General features: G+C 37.7%; 1 protein-coding gene across 2 annotated transcripts; it reads left to right on the top strand.

Moving 5' to 3' along the window:
• The first annotated feature begins 553 nt into the window (after positions 1–553).
• LOC127411389 (prolyl 4-hydroxylase subunit alpha-1-like) lies at positions 554–14524 on the top strand. 2 transcript variants are annotated; one of them, XM_051646917.1, is made up of 15 exons: positions 554–699; positions 3700–3776; positions 4178–4274; positions 4474–4625; positions 5944–6082; positions 6612–6862; positions 7200–7405; positions 7491–7667; positions 10615–10685; positions 12099–12198; positions 12730–12783; positions 12929–12994; positions 13208–13276; positions 13373–13469; positions 13797–14524. In XM_051646917.1, the coding sequence occupies exons 2-15, from the start codon at positions 3701–3703 to the stop codon at positions 13865–13867; spliced, it is 1626 nt and encodes a 541-aa protein (XP_051502877.1). In that variant the 5' UTR covers positions 554–699; position 3700; the 3' UTR covers positions 13868–14524. The 2 variants fall into 2 exon arrangements, with proteins under 2 accessions (XP_051502877.1, XP_051502876.1); XM_051646916.1 differs by lacking the exon at positions 554–699 and having other exon boundaries at positions 2416–3776; positions 5944–6081; positions 6623–6862.
• The last annotated feature ends 1176 nt before the right edge of the window (positions 14525–15700 follow it).

Raw genomic sequence — 15700 nt, 5'->3', positions numbered from 1 at the left:
GTGCAATGCCCATATGTTCCCTTACCGGAAACGTCGTCATGTCTTCTGAAGTCTCTCAAATCGTTAGATGATGAGCACAAATGTAAAACTATGAAGTTCAAACCTTATTTTCTCTTTAAAGAGATACTGTTTGTAATGTCTTTCATTCATAATTACCATGAAAATGAAACAATCCTTTAAATATTTGAGTTGTTAAAAGTTTTAAAATACACTCCAATATATTTTTATTTCTTTATGCCATTTATCTGTTATAATAACACTGTACGTTTGAATATCTTCAACGAAAATAAATGATGTGTCAGGGATGGTGCTGATTAATAACAGTTGCGCTTCAATGCGCGAGGCCGCGAGCTCATTAAAGTGTCTCAGGTGATTGAATCACAAGTGTTCCAATGTTCAGTGGATCAGTACACTTACCAGTGCCCGAGTTCGTGTTCCCAATATACTGATTCACGACATAAGGAGCTAGGGAGCTATTTGAGCCACAGGGTGTGTGAGACTCTGCACGTAGCACAGCGGAATTCTCGCCGCCAGATGGCGAAGGGAAGGCAGCCGGTGCAAGCCCTCAGATAAAGCCCAGCTGCAGACCACAAGCATAAAGTCTCCCATCCACAAACAGTTGCTCATCAACACAAGGAGAGGAACATCTGGATTGACTTGCTGTTTCTTTGTGCATGGTGACAGCTTGAGAGTATACAGGTAAGAGCTTTACAGAGAAATGGTATTTGCTTTCCATACTGTAACATGTTAAGTTTGATTTGTTTAATCACGTGTTTAGTTGTGTTCAAGTCTTTGGCGTTGCAATAGGGTTATTGTGCGCACTATACCAGCTATACAAGTGAACACAATTGGCTTTAAAAACCCTGGATCCATAAGTTTGCAGAGTTTAAGTTGCTGGCAGGAATTTCCTATGATTGAAACAACGTGGGTAGAAGCATGACCTGTGCAGAGCTGTCTCTCAAAGTTGATATTGATTTCGTTTATTTATTTATTTTTTACAATGATAAATGTGTGCTCTCTAAAACCGATCTGCACAAGGGCATTTTGAGTGTTAAATTATTTGCAGTGCTGTAATAATTTTGCAGTGATAGTGTTTTTATGTGGTAAACAAACACCACAACGCAGCGCGCGCCTCTTAGGCTGGTACACTCCTGTATCTTAAAATTCTTAAAATGTCCCACTTGTCCTACTTTCCGGCTTTCTCTCTCTCTCTCTCTCTCTTCTTCCTTTGGCATCTGTTATCTGCTAACTAAGTGGACAGTATGGACTGCTCAGGTAACTAATCTGCAACTCGCGTGGCCAGAGAGGAGGAGAGAGGAGGACGTGGCAGTTCCGCTGCGCTGGACCCAATGAAATCTATGCGCGCGGCTTCCATACTGGACACTCACGAGCTCACGAACGCCACTTTCAAAATAGTTTACGCCTAAACTCTAGAAATAACCATATTTTCCTCCATAGCCACTACAGTTATTATTTATACTTTTAAAAACCATAAACATTATGATATAATAAGACACTTAAAGAAGCTATTTTGTTTATTTATTTTTACTCCTATATTTTATTATTATTATTATTATTATTATTATTATTATTATTTTGTCATTATTAGTTTTAACTGTTTCTATCATTACTAACTGTAGTAACCTTGATGTTTTGGCGAAAAGTTACCAAAATTGTGTAAGGGTCCAGACTTTTCTGTATTTCTGTTTTTCAGTTTAAGGAGCTTTATTGGTTTGACAAGTTAGGTTAGTTCATTCATATTGCCAAAGCAATGCGAGCTGAGCTGCACACAAAGAGAATAATGCAAAACAAAAATAGTGTGGAACAACATACATAAATTAAGATAAATATCAAAAGGCAATATACACAAAGTAATTGTATATCTCTATTAGGCCAATGCTCCAATTTGAGACATGCAATTCACATATTTGCTTGCATCTGTTATGACCTTGTATTTTTGTCTGCAGTGTTTCTGTGAGGTTTTTCTTTTTAATATTTATTATACATGTATGTGAGTGACTGACATACCAATTATCTTATTCTGGGATATACTGATGGCATTGACATCTAATCACGAAAGAAGCATTTGTATAGCTTGCATGCTGGCACAGGTCGATTCTGTCTGCAGATCATACATAGAAGCAAAGTAGAGCATTGCTGTTTTGCTTATCTTGGGCGTCAGATGCACCTTCACATGGCAACACCTTATGATGATGTTTGTGCAGCACAACTGCATTTAGACAAAACTGTGTAAACCATTGATGTGAAGCACTAATGTTTGTGTGTGTGTAACAACACTGGCCTCATCTCTCAAATCATTAGGCATTTTTTCCAGAGTGCCATTCACACACCTGTCTGTAGGCATGTGCTCACGTGTTTTTGCTCTTTTTTTTTTTTTTTTTTTTACTCTTGTATTTAAGAGCAAGAAATCTCAATAGAGTAATTCATATTGTATAATTTGTACACACACACACACTCCAAAATCCAAGGAATTGGTTTGTAGAGATTCTGTGGACATTTGAATCTGCTTCCTAAAGGTTAAGGCTGCATTGTCTGCACAGATCTGGCAAGTCAGTAACATCAACTAGAGACGCACCAAAAGATTCACAAAGAGATTGTGGATCTCTCTGTTTGTTGGGCTTGTTTTTGCCTAGTGAGTCTTTGCCTTTGCCCCAAGAATTCCTGTGGGTGGCCAGAGTTGCCCTTTTCACCAAGCAAGCATGACCTCTTGTTTAAACATGCTGATACTTATGCACAAACTCACAGAAGAGATTTTCCCACAGGGCTGGCATGATGCTCTTTGGGGTTCTGTCCATTCTGTGTCACATTTGTTCCGAAATTCAGAGCCGGCAGTGAACACTCTGCATCCAAACAGCGACGCTTACCCACATGGGTGTGCAGAGGGACTAACCAAAACCTAATTTTCACTGTATTTTAATATTTTTAAGCCTTAAATGCATGGGAATTTCACCAAACACTCTTACATATCCAGGTCTTGAGAGACCCAGCACGTATATCTATCACAAATGGATCTACAAAATGTCCAGATAGTGTAAAAAAGGAAAATATTTTCAAGACAATTAGAATAGACAAGTAGAATAAAATATTTGTTTTATTTTTGATATATAAAAGAGAAAATGCAACAAATCTGGAACAGGATTCATTACTTTCATGCAATAAGCTACATAAGTATTTTCTCAGACACTAATTGAGTCAAAATAGATACACATTTGTTATACTTGCTATAGTTTACTTTCATGTTTATTCATCAAATAGCAATGTCAGATGTAAATCAACTCAATCACTGCAACCACAATGCCACCTTGTGTAACAAATTACATGTATAATATGTATCTGTACATGCTTATCAGATGCTCTGATAATCAGAGGTTGCACTGGCCATCGGGAAAACCGGGACTTTTTCCACGTGGCCACGATATGCCAAAGTAGACCACGATATGTTGAATGGTCCACGATAAGAGGAAGGGGGCAGCAAAACAGTATATCAAAAACGTTATGCCGAAGGGGATATGATCTGCAGAAGACACACATTGCAAACCCCCCCCCCCCCCCCGCCCCCCAGGAGGTGAAATGAGGTCCCGGGTCACTAAAGACCTGAGCCCCGAGGTATGTGTTTAAGGGTTATACAGCTTAAATGGGTTTGTAGGTCTCACATATGACACTCTGTCTTTCTCTCAGGATGGTGCTGTGTTGGTTCCTGTTGAGTTTCCTCTTCAACATCCTGAATGCCCACAATGACTTCTTCACCTCGATTGGTATGAGATACAGATGATCTTCTATTGTTTTCTTATTTTTCTGTGCTGTAGCCATTCCTTATTTGGTGATTCACCTTTCCTGACATTCAAAACATGCAGGATGCATGTGTGACTATCCAAATCCCTCCTGAATAATCAGGAACATGACCAGTGTACTTTTAAATATTACTGAAGAGTGCATGGCCTATAAAACAGTGCATTGCAATGGAATGTGATGCATATGATTCAGATGGGATATATGTTTGCCCAAAGTCCAGAGAAAATTATTAAATGAAGGACTGATCAAATTTGTTTTATAGATTCACTTTGTGTAATGTTTAATCTTTCTCCCACCTTTATTTACTAAGAGTGTGAGATGTTCCATTTTTGATTCCAGATTTGATGTTTGACTTAATTTTTAGGTCAGATGACAGACCTACTGTACACAGAAAAGGACCTGGTGACATCACTGAAAGAATACATCAAACAAGAGGAGAACAGAATAGAGCAGGTCAAAGAGTGAGTAAATGCACATACACACAAGTTTAAGAACATATACATCCTTGCAATATTTTCTTCTGCCTGGCCTAGATATGCTCCACTGTGTAAACCTGCGCCCAGGAAGCGAAATAATTTGTCGTCTTTTGCTGGCTCATAATTGGCAGGTGAAAATTCTGGTAGTTTAACTCTGCTGTTTTGTGATCTTTGTCTGCATTAGGTGGGCAGACAAGCTGGATTCGCTGACGAACACAGCCACCCAGGACCCTGAGGGATTCCTGGGACACCCTGTCAATGCCTTCAAGCTGATGAAGAGACTCAACAGTGAATGGGCTGACCTGGAGAGCCTTGTGTTGAAAGACACTACCAATTGTAAGTGATTTAATTGTACTATTAACATGAAGTTTCCTATACATGGTAACTAATTGTCAAAGAATCACATTTGAGTATTTCTCAATATATATTTGCAAATACTGGAGTGTTTCAAGGATACCAAAGAGACCGTTTACATAGAGAAACATCAACTCACAGGAATTACCTCAGTAACCAGTAGTTCATCTGCCTAGAACAGTAGTTCCAAAGCAAAAAGGATGATTTAGACAACTTTGCAGTTCAAATAACACACATTTTTGTACAGAAGAATTAATACATTGGCTTAAAGGAATGTTCCAGGTTCAATACAAGTTAAGCTCAATCGGAAGTATTTGTGGCATAATGTTGATTACCACAAAAATTTATTTAGACTTGTCCCTCCTTTTCTTTATAAAAAAAAAAAAAAAAAAAAGTATAAAATCGAGATTACAGTGAGGCATTTACAATGGAAGTGAATGTGGCCAAATTTTGGAGGGTTTAAAGACAGAAATGTGAAGCATATAATTTTATAAAAGCACTTACATGGATTCTTCTGTTAAAACTTTGGTATTATTTGAGCTGTAAAGTTATTTAAATTGCCATTTTTACAGTACTTTTAGGGTTTTTGACATTACATCTTCATGGTAATGAAGTTGTAAAATTGGTCATAACTTTATACAGAAAAGGTTAGTAAGCAATTTAAATATTCACACTAAAATAATGTTTACAAGCATATCCTTTGTTTTGTGGCTATACTTTTGAAACAGTGAGTATTTTAACATTTAAAAATTGGCCACATTCACTTCCATTGTTAGTGCCTCACTGTAACCTCGATTTTAGCTTTTTTTTTTTTTTTTTTAGAGTCTAAATACATTTTTGTGGTAATCAATATTATGCCACAAATGCTGTTGATTGAACTTAACTTGTACTAAACCCGGAATATTCCTTTAACAAAAAAATCAAGCAGCGCACTTTTGCTTTTAAACTCTCGTAAACTTCCATTCCAAGTGCATTACTGTAAACACGTCATTTTTATTATTTATTTTACAAACTGAGGGACAAGTACAATTATTTTCCATGAGCTTAACATGTTTAGAACCTGGAATATTCCTCTATATCAGAAAATCTATAAATATCAGCTTATAGTCTTCAGCATTGCTCTGAGCATTAAATAGATTCTGGTGTCAGTGCTGCAAACTTGTAGCTTTATGGCAAAATTAGCTGTTTTTAGTCCAAAATATGTAATTTATGTGATTTGTGCAGCTTTTTGTATGTGGTGTAATACATAAGGTCTAGATCACCTCTCTTTTTCTCTTCCCTATTTGCTCTCATTTTTTAGGGTTTATCTCTAATCTGACTGTTCAGAGACAGTTTTTCCCAACAGACGAGGACCAGACAGGAGCAGCCAAAGCTTTGCTTAGATTACAGGACACATACCAGCTGTCAGCCAACACAATCTCTAATGGAGACCTGCCTGGTGAGTGACTTTGTACAGTATGTGTGTGTTCATACATTCCAGTCCTGCTTGCAGTTCTTAATCAAGTACAATGTGTTACCACACTCTGAAGGAACTCTTTGAAAAGCATCATGCTGCGTCTCCTGAGCTATTCCTTAAAACTATCTGTAGTTCTTTGGAAATTGTTGGAGATTCTTTCAAATATTCCCATGGCTGAGAGAGTGATAATGTCTGACTGTGTTGCTGTAGCTCAGCTGGTATACCGTGGCACTAGCAATGCCATGGTCATGGGTTTGATTCGAACTGATAAAATGTAAACCTTGAATACACTGTAAGTTGCTTTAGATAAGTGTCTGCCAAAACTAGTATGGAATGACAAAAACAGAGCCATTAGGATCAAATGATAAGAAAATGTCCCACTTTACCTGTATTAACCCTACAAAATAAAAAAATAATTCTCAGCTGAATAGATTAGCTACATTTAATTATAAAGTGTGTGTGTGTGTGTGTGTGTGTGTGTGTGATTTGTGGCATTTGTGTCTTCTCACTGGCCTGACCTCAGGTGTTGTTCACAAGAGCCGAATGACTGTGGAAGACTGCTACGAGCTGGGGAAGATCGCGTACTCTGAGGCAGATTATTATCACACAGAACTCTGGATGGCTCAGGCTCTCACACAGCTAGATGAGGGCGAGGAATCCACCATCGACAAGGTCACAGTCATGGACTACCTCAGTTACGCCATCTACCAGCAGGGAGAGCTAGAGCAGGCTCTCGAGCTGACCAAGCGGATGCTGAAGCTGGGTAAGATTGAAGAAAGCAATAAGTTATTTTTATGGTTGAGTTTGAAAGTAGTTGTCATACCCATTTACAGCAATGTACACATCTAGATTTGTGAAGTGGGTGGACTTGGGGAAGCTCTGCATTGTGAACCATTGTCAACATAGTAGACTGAATGAAAGACATACAGACAGAGAATGTTGGATTATAATAATGAATGAATTGACAAGGGCCCAGAATGGACAAAGGTGGAACCAATTAACTTACAAGACAGAGAAATGAATTAAATGATGACACTAAGATTAATTATTATAATACCTTGATTAAAGTGATAAATGTCTTTTGTGTGTGTGAATCACAGACCCGAATCACCACAGGGCCAATGGGAACCTAAAGTACTTTGAGTTCCAGTTGGAGAAGCAGAGAAAGACAGAGGCCGAGAAGGAGGGTAAAAAAACAGAAAAGAAAGTGTTAGACAAACGGGATGCTCAGAATAAACGCTCCAAAGACCCTCTGCCAGAGAGGAAGAAGTATGAAATGCTGTGCAGAGGAGAGGGGGTGAAACTGGTGGGCAGAAAGATTCACTTTATCTGTACCTTTTTATTGTTTCCTTTGAAATTCTCTCACTGTCTCATCCTCTTTTGTCCTGCAGACACCCCGCAGAGAGAGCCGTCTGTTCTGCCGTTATTTTGACAACGGCCGTAATCCACGCTTGCTAATAGCTCCAGTGAAACAGGAAGACGAGTGGGACCGCCCACACATTGTTCGTTATCATGACATCATCTCTGACAGTGAAATCATGACCGTGAAGGAGATGGCAAAACCCAGAGTGAGTTATGCTTTCTGAAAATGTGCTGTAATTGGCTATGTGTGAAGTCAAGTTAATGATGATTTATACATTATAGTTTAATTTAGTAACACGCATGGTAGCATCCTGTTACTTGCTTACCACCACAGTGTACAATAATGTTTTGCATCAGTATGGTGTACTATACAGAGTTTACAGAATATTGCACCTGATATTTGCTGATATTACCGGATTTCAATTACGAATAATACAAATCTAAACGATAGATTCTTCTTCACTCAGAACTTATTATTAGTGAATAATTAGGCTTGTCTGTTGGCATCAAGTTTTATCAATGGTAGGCTAGTAGAATGATACACATTAGTTGTATTCTGTGTTCTACTGCTAAAGGGAATTTAGAAGTCTTTTAGTTCCATTCTGTAATTAAAAGTTCCTCAAATGGAGCTGTTCAGGTTATAGTCCAAAAACCTGGAAGAGAATTAACATTTTCCAGCCATGGGTTCCCTCTGGATTTTCCTATAGGTTTTTATAATGGCAGTTTTGAATATGAGTAAAATAAGGTCTGTGGTAAATATTTCTTGAAGATAATTTGATGTTTTGCCCTACAACATAAATTACACACAGTCATACCCCAAACGTGAAGCCGCTTCAAATTTTGAAGCCATTGTGTTTTAAAAGGTTGTTGCTAACAAGTTGCTAAATAAGGACTACAACGGTTTTCTGTTTCATCAGGCATATTCACTCATATGCTTGTGGTAGTTGTATTCCTTATTTAGCAACTTGTTAGCAACATACATTTTTTGAAAACACAGTGGCTTCAAAATTCACAATTGAGGTATGACTGTGTGCAATTTCTGTTGTAGAACAAACCGTCCAAGTATCTTCAAGTAATGTGTACCACAGAATTGTATTTATTCATAAATCCAAAACTGTCATTATAAAAATCCAGAGGGAACCCATGGGGAATTAGACTTCTGGGTACACCTACAAATTGACAAAACAGCTGAACAGCTCTTAATTCTGCCTTCATGTGCTATCGGAAATATCGTAAATATGAGTTTCCTTCTTGGGTGTTGCACATGAACACCCACTCAAGTCATAATTACAACTGGGAAACTCAGATTATTTTGATACCTGAGTTTTCGAGTTGGAGCAGATGTAAACATTCAACATGGTGGAGGAGAGAACAGTTTCAAAAGTGAGTGATGGTTTAAGTAATTTTTCTAAATATAGCTGCAATGTTATTGCTTGCCGTTTCAGTCATGTACATTTAGATATAAGTAACTGTTTGATTATTGTACATTTTTACACAGTGAAAATAGCATGCATTTGACAAATTCAATTTCAGTCAGGACTTCCATCAAATTAATACTAACTTGAATGCTTTATTGATTTTATAGAATTTAAGCAATCTGTTGGTGTTGGCGGTATGGTTCTGTTCTGGGCAAACTCCCTGCCCATCCATGCAGCCATGCATGATGGAGCAGGGAGAGCAGCAAATAAAACCTCCCCAGGGGTAACAGAACAGAACAGATCCAGCAGAATTATTACAACATTATACACAACGTTTCTGACAGTACAACATGGTACAATTGTTCATTTGTATAATAGATTAAATGAACACTTAATAGAACTGCAAATACTGTAAATCAGTTGGTAAATCAAGAACAAGGTGCAATACACATGGAAAATAGGATTTCCAAACTGGCAATCGATTGTAGTCTGAGAGCACAGAACAACAAGACAGCTTTAGAGAACTAAAAGGCAAAGCTGTCTTGAGAGGTGAAGCTGGGGATGGAGGAGGGTGTTAAGTGCAGCTTGCATCCAAATGATGAAGGGAGGACTTATAAAGGACCACTTTGATTGAAGTCTTGAATTGTATTGGTAGACGTCATAATCAGCTGAGCGCCAGCTGATTGCAAGCTGACTAACATGACCTGCCTGAACTGACGTTACGCTTGATTATCGTAATCTAGTTGGCTAGCATGTATTACAGTGTTAAAATATGAGTTCCTCAAATGTATGCATGAATGAACCTGGCATCCACCATGTTTCCGACAACAAAGCACTTGAAGGTGACGTGCTCGTAACGACGACTTCAGAAGTGGGAAGTTGGATAATTCTGATTGCACATGAAGGTGGTGTTCCTACATAAATTATGTAAATATTAACGAGGGTTGTACAGGAGCCTGTGAGGGACAAATAGAGCAGCGTGGAACCCTTGTCTGGTTCCTTGGCCCTGGGCAACTATATCCAATCCAATCACGGGCGTGCTTGAGACTGCCCCCTACATGATTAATAGGAGGTAAGGCATACTAGTGTAGAATGCGTCCTTGTTTAGAATCTGAAACTCCTTGGCAGAAACAATGTAAAATGCAGCAAGCAGTTGAAATGCAAGTTGTTGATCCTGTTACCCTGACATAAATTTTATTTTAATGTAATAAAATAAATGTTTCTGATATACTGTATTGTGATATCATATTGCAAATGCAAGTATGTTGATGGTCATTTGTTGTGACTAGTTGTGGAAGCTGACTGTTTAAATTTTGCTTTCATGCTGAGGAGTTGCCCTTGTTGAAGTGCTGTATTTTCACTTGTAGTGCTCTCTGAAAGTGGAGCATCATATATCAGTTGTATATAATGTGGTGATTAGTTGTGCCCATTTGCAATTTTGTGACTTTAAGGTTCATGGTGGAAAAAAAACAACAACTTTGAACTGGAGTATTTGAAGTTTAGTTAATATCTCGCATCACTACTGGTGTACAGATCTGTCCCTGTTCTTTTGGTTTCAGTTCAGAAAATAACACTGAAGTGACCTGTCTCTTTCTGTCTTTTTTCTCTCTCTCTCTTCCCCTTTTCTCCTTCCTTCGTTCATTTCTCTACACTTTCTCTGTTCATGTTTTTGTGTGTCATTCCTCTCTCTTTGTCTCCTTTCTCTGTCCTCCTTGTTATGAATAATGGGGAATAGCTAAAGCGAGCCACAGTGCACGATCCCACTACGGGAAAACTCACCACTGCCCAGTACAGAGTCTCGAAGAGGTAAGAGGTCAAAAGGTCCAAACAATCTGTCCAAAAACATCATCTCCAGAGAGCAAATGTAGATTAATACTGTGTGCTTCTATTTCTAATTTCTTAAGCCCTTTCATTTTAATTCTAGCAGTTTTAAAGCAGGAAATATTTGAGTGCAGACAGCTTCAACCATAAATTGGCCATAAAAGGTTTGACATATTTACACAGGCAGCAGATGTTAAAGTGTCTCTCCTCCTACAGTTCTCTTGATATTTTGAAATGTTTGAAAATAGATAAATTGCACACATACACACAAACGCACTGTGTGTGCAAATCAATGATTTGTGTGTGTTTGTTGCCTTAATCTCAGCATTACCAGCTGTTTGAGTCTGTGCACTAAAATAACCTTTAATAGAACTATACATGGTTCAGTTGTCTCAGTCATATTTCCACCCACACCAGAGTGGTTTAACTTCTCTTAGTTATTACGAGTGTGTGTGTGTTTGAGAGTGCACGTCTCAGTATGGCCAGACTGGGAATGCGTCAGCTTCATTCTGAGGGTTTCATGTCACACCAAAAGCTGTGAATTTGTCAGTTTGTGAGTGTATGGCCACTAATGTTCCTTAAACGGCATATTCAAAGCAGCATGTTAATAGCAATTCATCATTTTTAAACTTTAGAGATGGAGAAAGTTGCAAGAGGGAAAATAAGAGAGAACATGGACGCAGAGGACTTTAATCTTCTCTGCAGTTAGGATGACTCCACATTTACTGTCCATTTGGTCACATTAAGGTTTATGAAAGATATCAGTCATATTGATTTCTGATATTGTAGGGGTCAGTTAGCAATGGTTATAAGAATTTCGTTCATTGTAGATAGTGGTGTTTTTATAGCAGCTATATCTTGAGGAAAACGTGACAGTTAAAAAAAAAGTCAGTGTTCTGAATCACTAGATTTATGCTATAGCTTATTTGGAGTGGCTTTGATGGGCCCATCTCTTCCACACACACTCACATGCACTCTCTTATACTACTGAATCTGAATGAGATCAGTATTGGTGAATTCCTAAACTCTCTGATACTCTGTATCAGAACATTTGCAGAAAAAGCAGGAAATGAGGTAGTGAACCTCTGTTTGCTCACTGCCTTCTCTTTCTCCTCTATTTTTGCTTCCTCTGTCCATCAGTCATTGCTTCACCTGCATGTCTGAATGTTCTATCATAATCAGATTTTTTTTCATAATCAGTTAATTAAAAAAATATATTTTATATTCGAGAAATGGACCAAATAGAACAGATTTGTTCCATTTTTACAGTAAACATTATGTGAATGATGATTTTCAGACTTTGTTTGCATTTGGTGACATATGGTCTGTTTATTATGTATTGTGTATTTCTGTGAAATAAATAAATAAATAATATACATCTACTCGTTTCCATTTTAGTGCTTGGCTGTCTGCATATGAGCATTCTACGATTGAAAAGATTAACCAGCGTATCGAGGACATCACAGGCCTAGAAGTGGACACAGCAGAGGAGCTGCAGGTAAGAGGTTGGGGCTTTTACACTCAGCTGGACAATTAGGTGCTTTTAGGCTGAAGACTCCTAATATACTGTGACGCATTTCTGCCTTATTTAGCAGCGAAAGTCTGGCTAACGTTTTTGTATTTGCAGTTTTTAAATTAAGTGTAAATTTATAACATTATACTTTGTATTGTATTACCCTGGAATTTGTTTTGAAAAAATAGTTACCACAAATGTGAGGTTTCCAATTCAGCTGCTAAGAGAGTGAAAGTATATTTGCCATCTTCACTCCATCGTTCTCTGTTTTTCTTCATTTTGAAAGTTGTGGAAATGTAATTGTGGCATTTATTCTTTTGATGTTGAAGCAAATGTGTGAGCAAAAAATATATTTGCAGTGTTCTCCCATTCATCTCTATCAAAGTTTACCCTGAAATCGTTTACTTCCACGTTCCAAAACCCAGAAGTGTGAAAATGATCCATTACAAATGTCTACTCACTTTACAGAATAGATAAATCCATTTTTTTTTTTTTTTTTTTTTTTTTTTTTCTCAGGTTGCAAATTATGGAGTTGGAGGTCAATATGAACCTCACTTTGACTTTGGAAGGGTGAGTTTGTCTTCCCTTTTTGCACAGATAAAAGGAAAATGCATGTTCTCTCGATATCAGTGTATTAAATCAAAAATAGCTGCATAGTTTGCTTATTGAGGTGCACTTTATATACTTTGTATGTGTTTTGTTTTTGGACATACAGAAAGATGAACCAGATGCCTTTAAAGAACTGGGTACAGGAAACAGAATTGCCACTTGGCTCTTTTATGTAAGTTCCTTGGCTAGAAGCACCTCCCACACAATTTGTCAATCTTTACTTTCGCCTTCATTCAGTTGTGGGTCCATTTTATGCTATGTTTTAACTTGAATTAAACGCTTGAAGTAAAATGTACAGTAACTTCGTTATAGATGTGTTGTTGTATAAGCATGACTCTTTAGTTTCAGTGTGGTCTTGACTTATCCTGGTCTCTCTGTGCTGCAGATGAGTGACGTGTCAGCAGGGGGCGCTACTGTCTTCCCTGGTGTAGGAGCAGCAGTGTGGCCCAAAAAGGTGAAACACCACATGCAACAACTATTCTATTTTATTCCTCATCAATAAATGGGTTCAGTCAATAATTTTCAGTCTATCTGGTGTTTATCCTGCCAGGGTACAGCAGTATTCTGGTATAACCTTTTTGCCAGTGGAGAAGGAGACTACAGCACAAGGCATGCTGCCTGTCCAGTATTAGTAGGCAATAAGTGGGGTGAGTATTCTATGTCCCCAAACCCCTTCATCAGGGGCAAACCTCAGGCACTTCATAAACAAAGGGTGTTCTTTATAATCCTCTGAAAATATTTTGCATTTTAAGATAAAACACCATAGTAAATTTTGCATTTATTTATTATTCTACTTATTAGTTTTTTACTGATCATTGAGAGGACAGTTTACATTCCTCTCGTGCCTGCTATTATCTAATAACAATTACAATATACAAAAAATACATTATATTATGTATTGTTATAAAAAAATGTACTATTAAAAACACCAGCTCTGATAATTATTCCTCCTTTCCCTCTTATCTTTCCCCCAGTATCAAACAAATGGATACATGAACGAGGTCAAGAATTCAGGCGGCCCTGTGGTCTGACTGAGATTGAATGATCCCTCTTTCTCTCCTCTTCCTCCGGTTTAGCCTCATGGTTTTAATTTTGCTCAGTTTGGGATGCGTGTCAGTAATAGGGAGTTAATGATCAACCATCTTCATATCTTTTTTTTATTTTGAACCTTTTAATGAACCCAGAAATGTTGTGAAGTCCTTTTATCCCTACAATAGGCACCATGAACATGCAGAACCTATCAAAAATGTTTTTAGGTTATTTAAGGTTGATTTTTAACTCCATATTTTGCTTTTGCACTTTCTTCTCTTTAAACTCCAACAAACAGATGTTTTTTTAGAAAGGTTGGTCAAATCCTTAAATTAACCACTGAACACTCCAGAAACCAGACAGTTTGAGACCGACAGTTAATGTCATTGTTACGGAAAACATGCAGAACTTGTTTCAAGATGGCCTTAAGACTGACCTCTTAAGACCAAAAATGTTACTTCAGACAGATCCCCGAGAACCAAACACCACAGTGACGGGTTATGTGGTTACAGCAGTACCAAAGAGTATTTTTATTTTTTTCCTGGGGCCAATGGAAAAACACAGCTTTTAATTATCTTGGTTCTGGTTTGTTTTTAATGTAATTTTGTGCGTGTGGAAGTGTTTTTTGAAAGTGTGACAGTTTTCTACAGAAATAAATTCTATGCCATCAAAATGCTTCCTTTTGTTTGCTTCACTTAATAAAAATGATAATATATGTAAATATTATATTAAAAAAAGAAATGGATATTCTTTTTTCACTTTATTTTGAAAGGTACATAATATGTCCATTTTGTTTAGGCTATGTGATCATTTTATATAGCTGTATTTATTGAGGGTGACCGCACAGGGAAATCGTCACAATGGCCATGTCTCCGTAACTAATGTTTTGCATTAAATATTCACATGAAACCAATGCTATAAACTGCTATTGGGGCATGTTGTCACACAAGGTCAACACGTGTTTGAACTGTGTCCTTTTTCCTTAGCAAAAACTGTAAATGTTAAATCACTTTTTTGTAGTCAAGACTTAAAGGTATGTACAGGTGCATCTCAATAAATTAGAATGTCGTGGAAAAGTTCATTTATTTCAGTAATTCAACTCAAATTGTGAAACTCGTGTATTAAATAAATTCAATGCACACAGACTGAGGTAGTTTAAGTCTTTGGTTCTTTTAATTGTGATGATTTTGGCTCACATTTAACAAAAACCCACCAATTCACTATCTCAAATTAGAATACATAAGACCAATAAAAAAAACATTTTTAGTGAATTGTTGGCCTTCTGGAAAGTATGTTCATTTACTGTATATGTACTCAATACTTGGTAGGGGCTCCTTTTGCTTTAATTACTGCCTCAATTCGGCGTGGCATGGAGGTGATCAGTTTGTGGCACTGCTGAGGTGGCATGGAAGCCCAGGTTTCTTTGACAGTGGCCTTCAGCTCATCTGCATTTTTTGGTCTCTTGTTTCTCATTTTCCTCTTGACAATACCCCATAGATTCTCTATGGGGTTCAGGTCTGGTGAGTTTGCTGGCCAGTCAAGCACACCAACACCATGGTCATTTAACCAACTTTTGGCAGTGTGGGCAGGTGCTAAATCCTGCTGGAAAATGAAATCAGCATCTTTAAAAAGCTGGTCAGCAGAAGGAAGCATGAAGTGCTCCAAAATTTCTTGGTAAACGGGTGCAGTGACTTTGGTTTTCAAAAAACACAATGGACCAACACCAGCAGATGACATTGCACCCCAAATCATCAGACTGTGGAAACTTAACACTGGACTTCAAGCAGCTTGGGCTATGAGCTTCTCCACCCTTCCTCCAGACTCTAGGACCTTGGTTTCCAAATGAAAT

The sequence above is a fragment of the Myxocyprinus asiaticus genome, chromosome 20 (assembly GCF_019703515.2).
Source record: "Myxocyprinus asiaticus isolate MX2 ecotype Aquarium Trade chromosome 20, UBuf_Myxa_2, whole genome shotgun sequence".
NCBI lineage: Eukaryota > Metazoa > Chordata > Actinopteri > Cypriniformes > Catostomidae > Myxocyprinus > Myxocyprinus asiaticus.
Note: the sequence above shows the minus strand (reverse complement) of the source record. Positions and strands in the feature narration are given on the sequence as shown.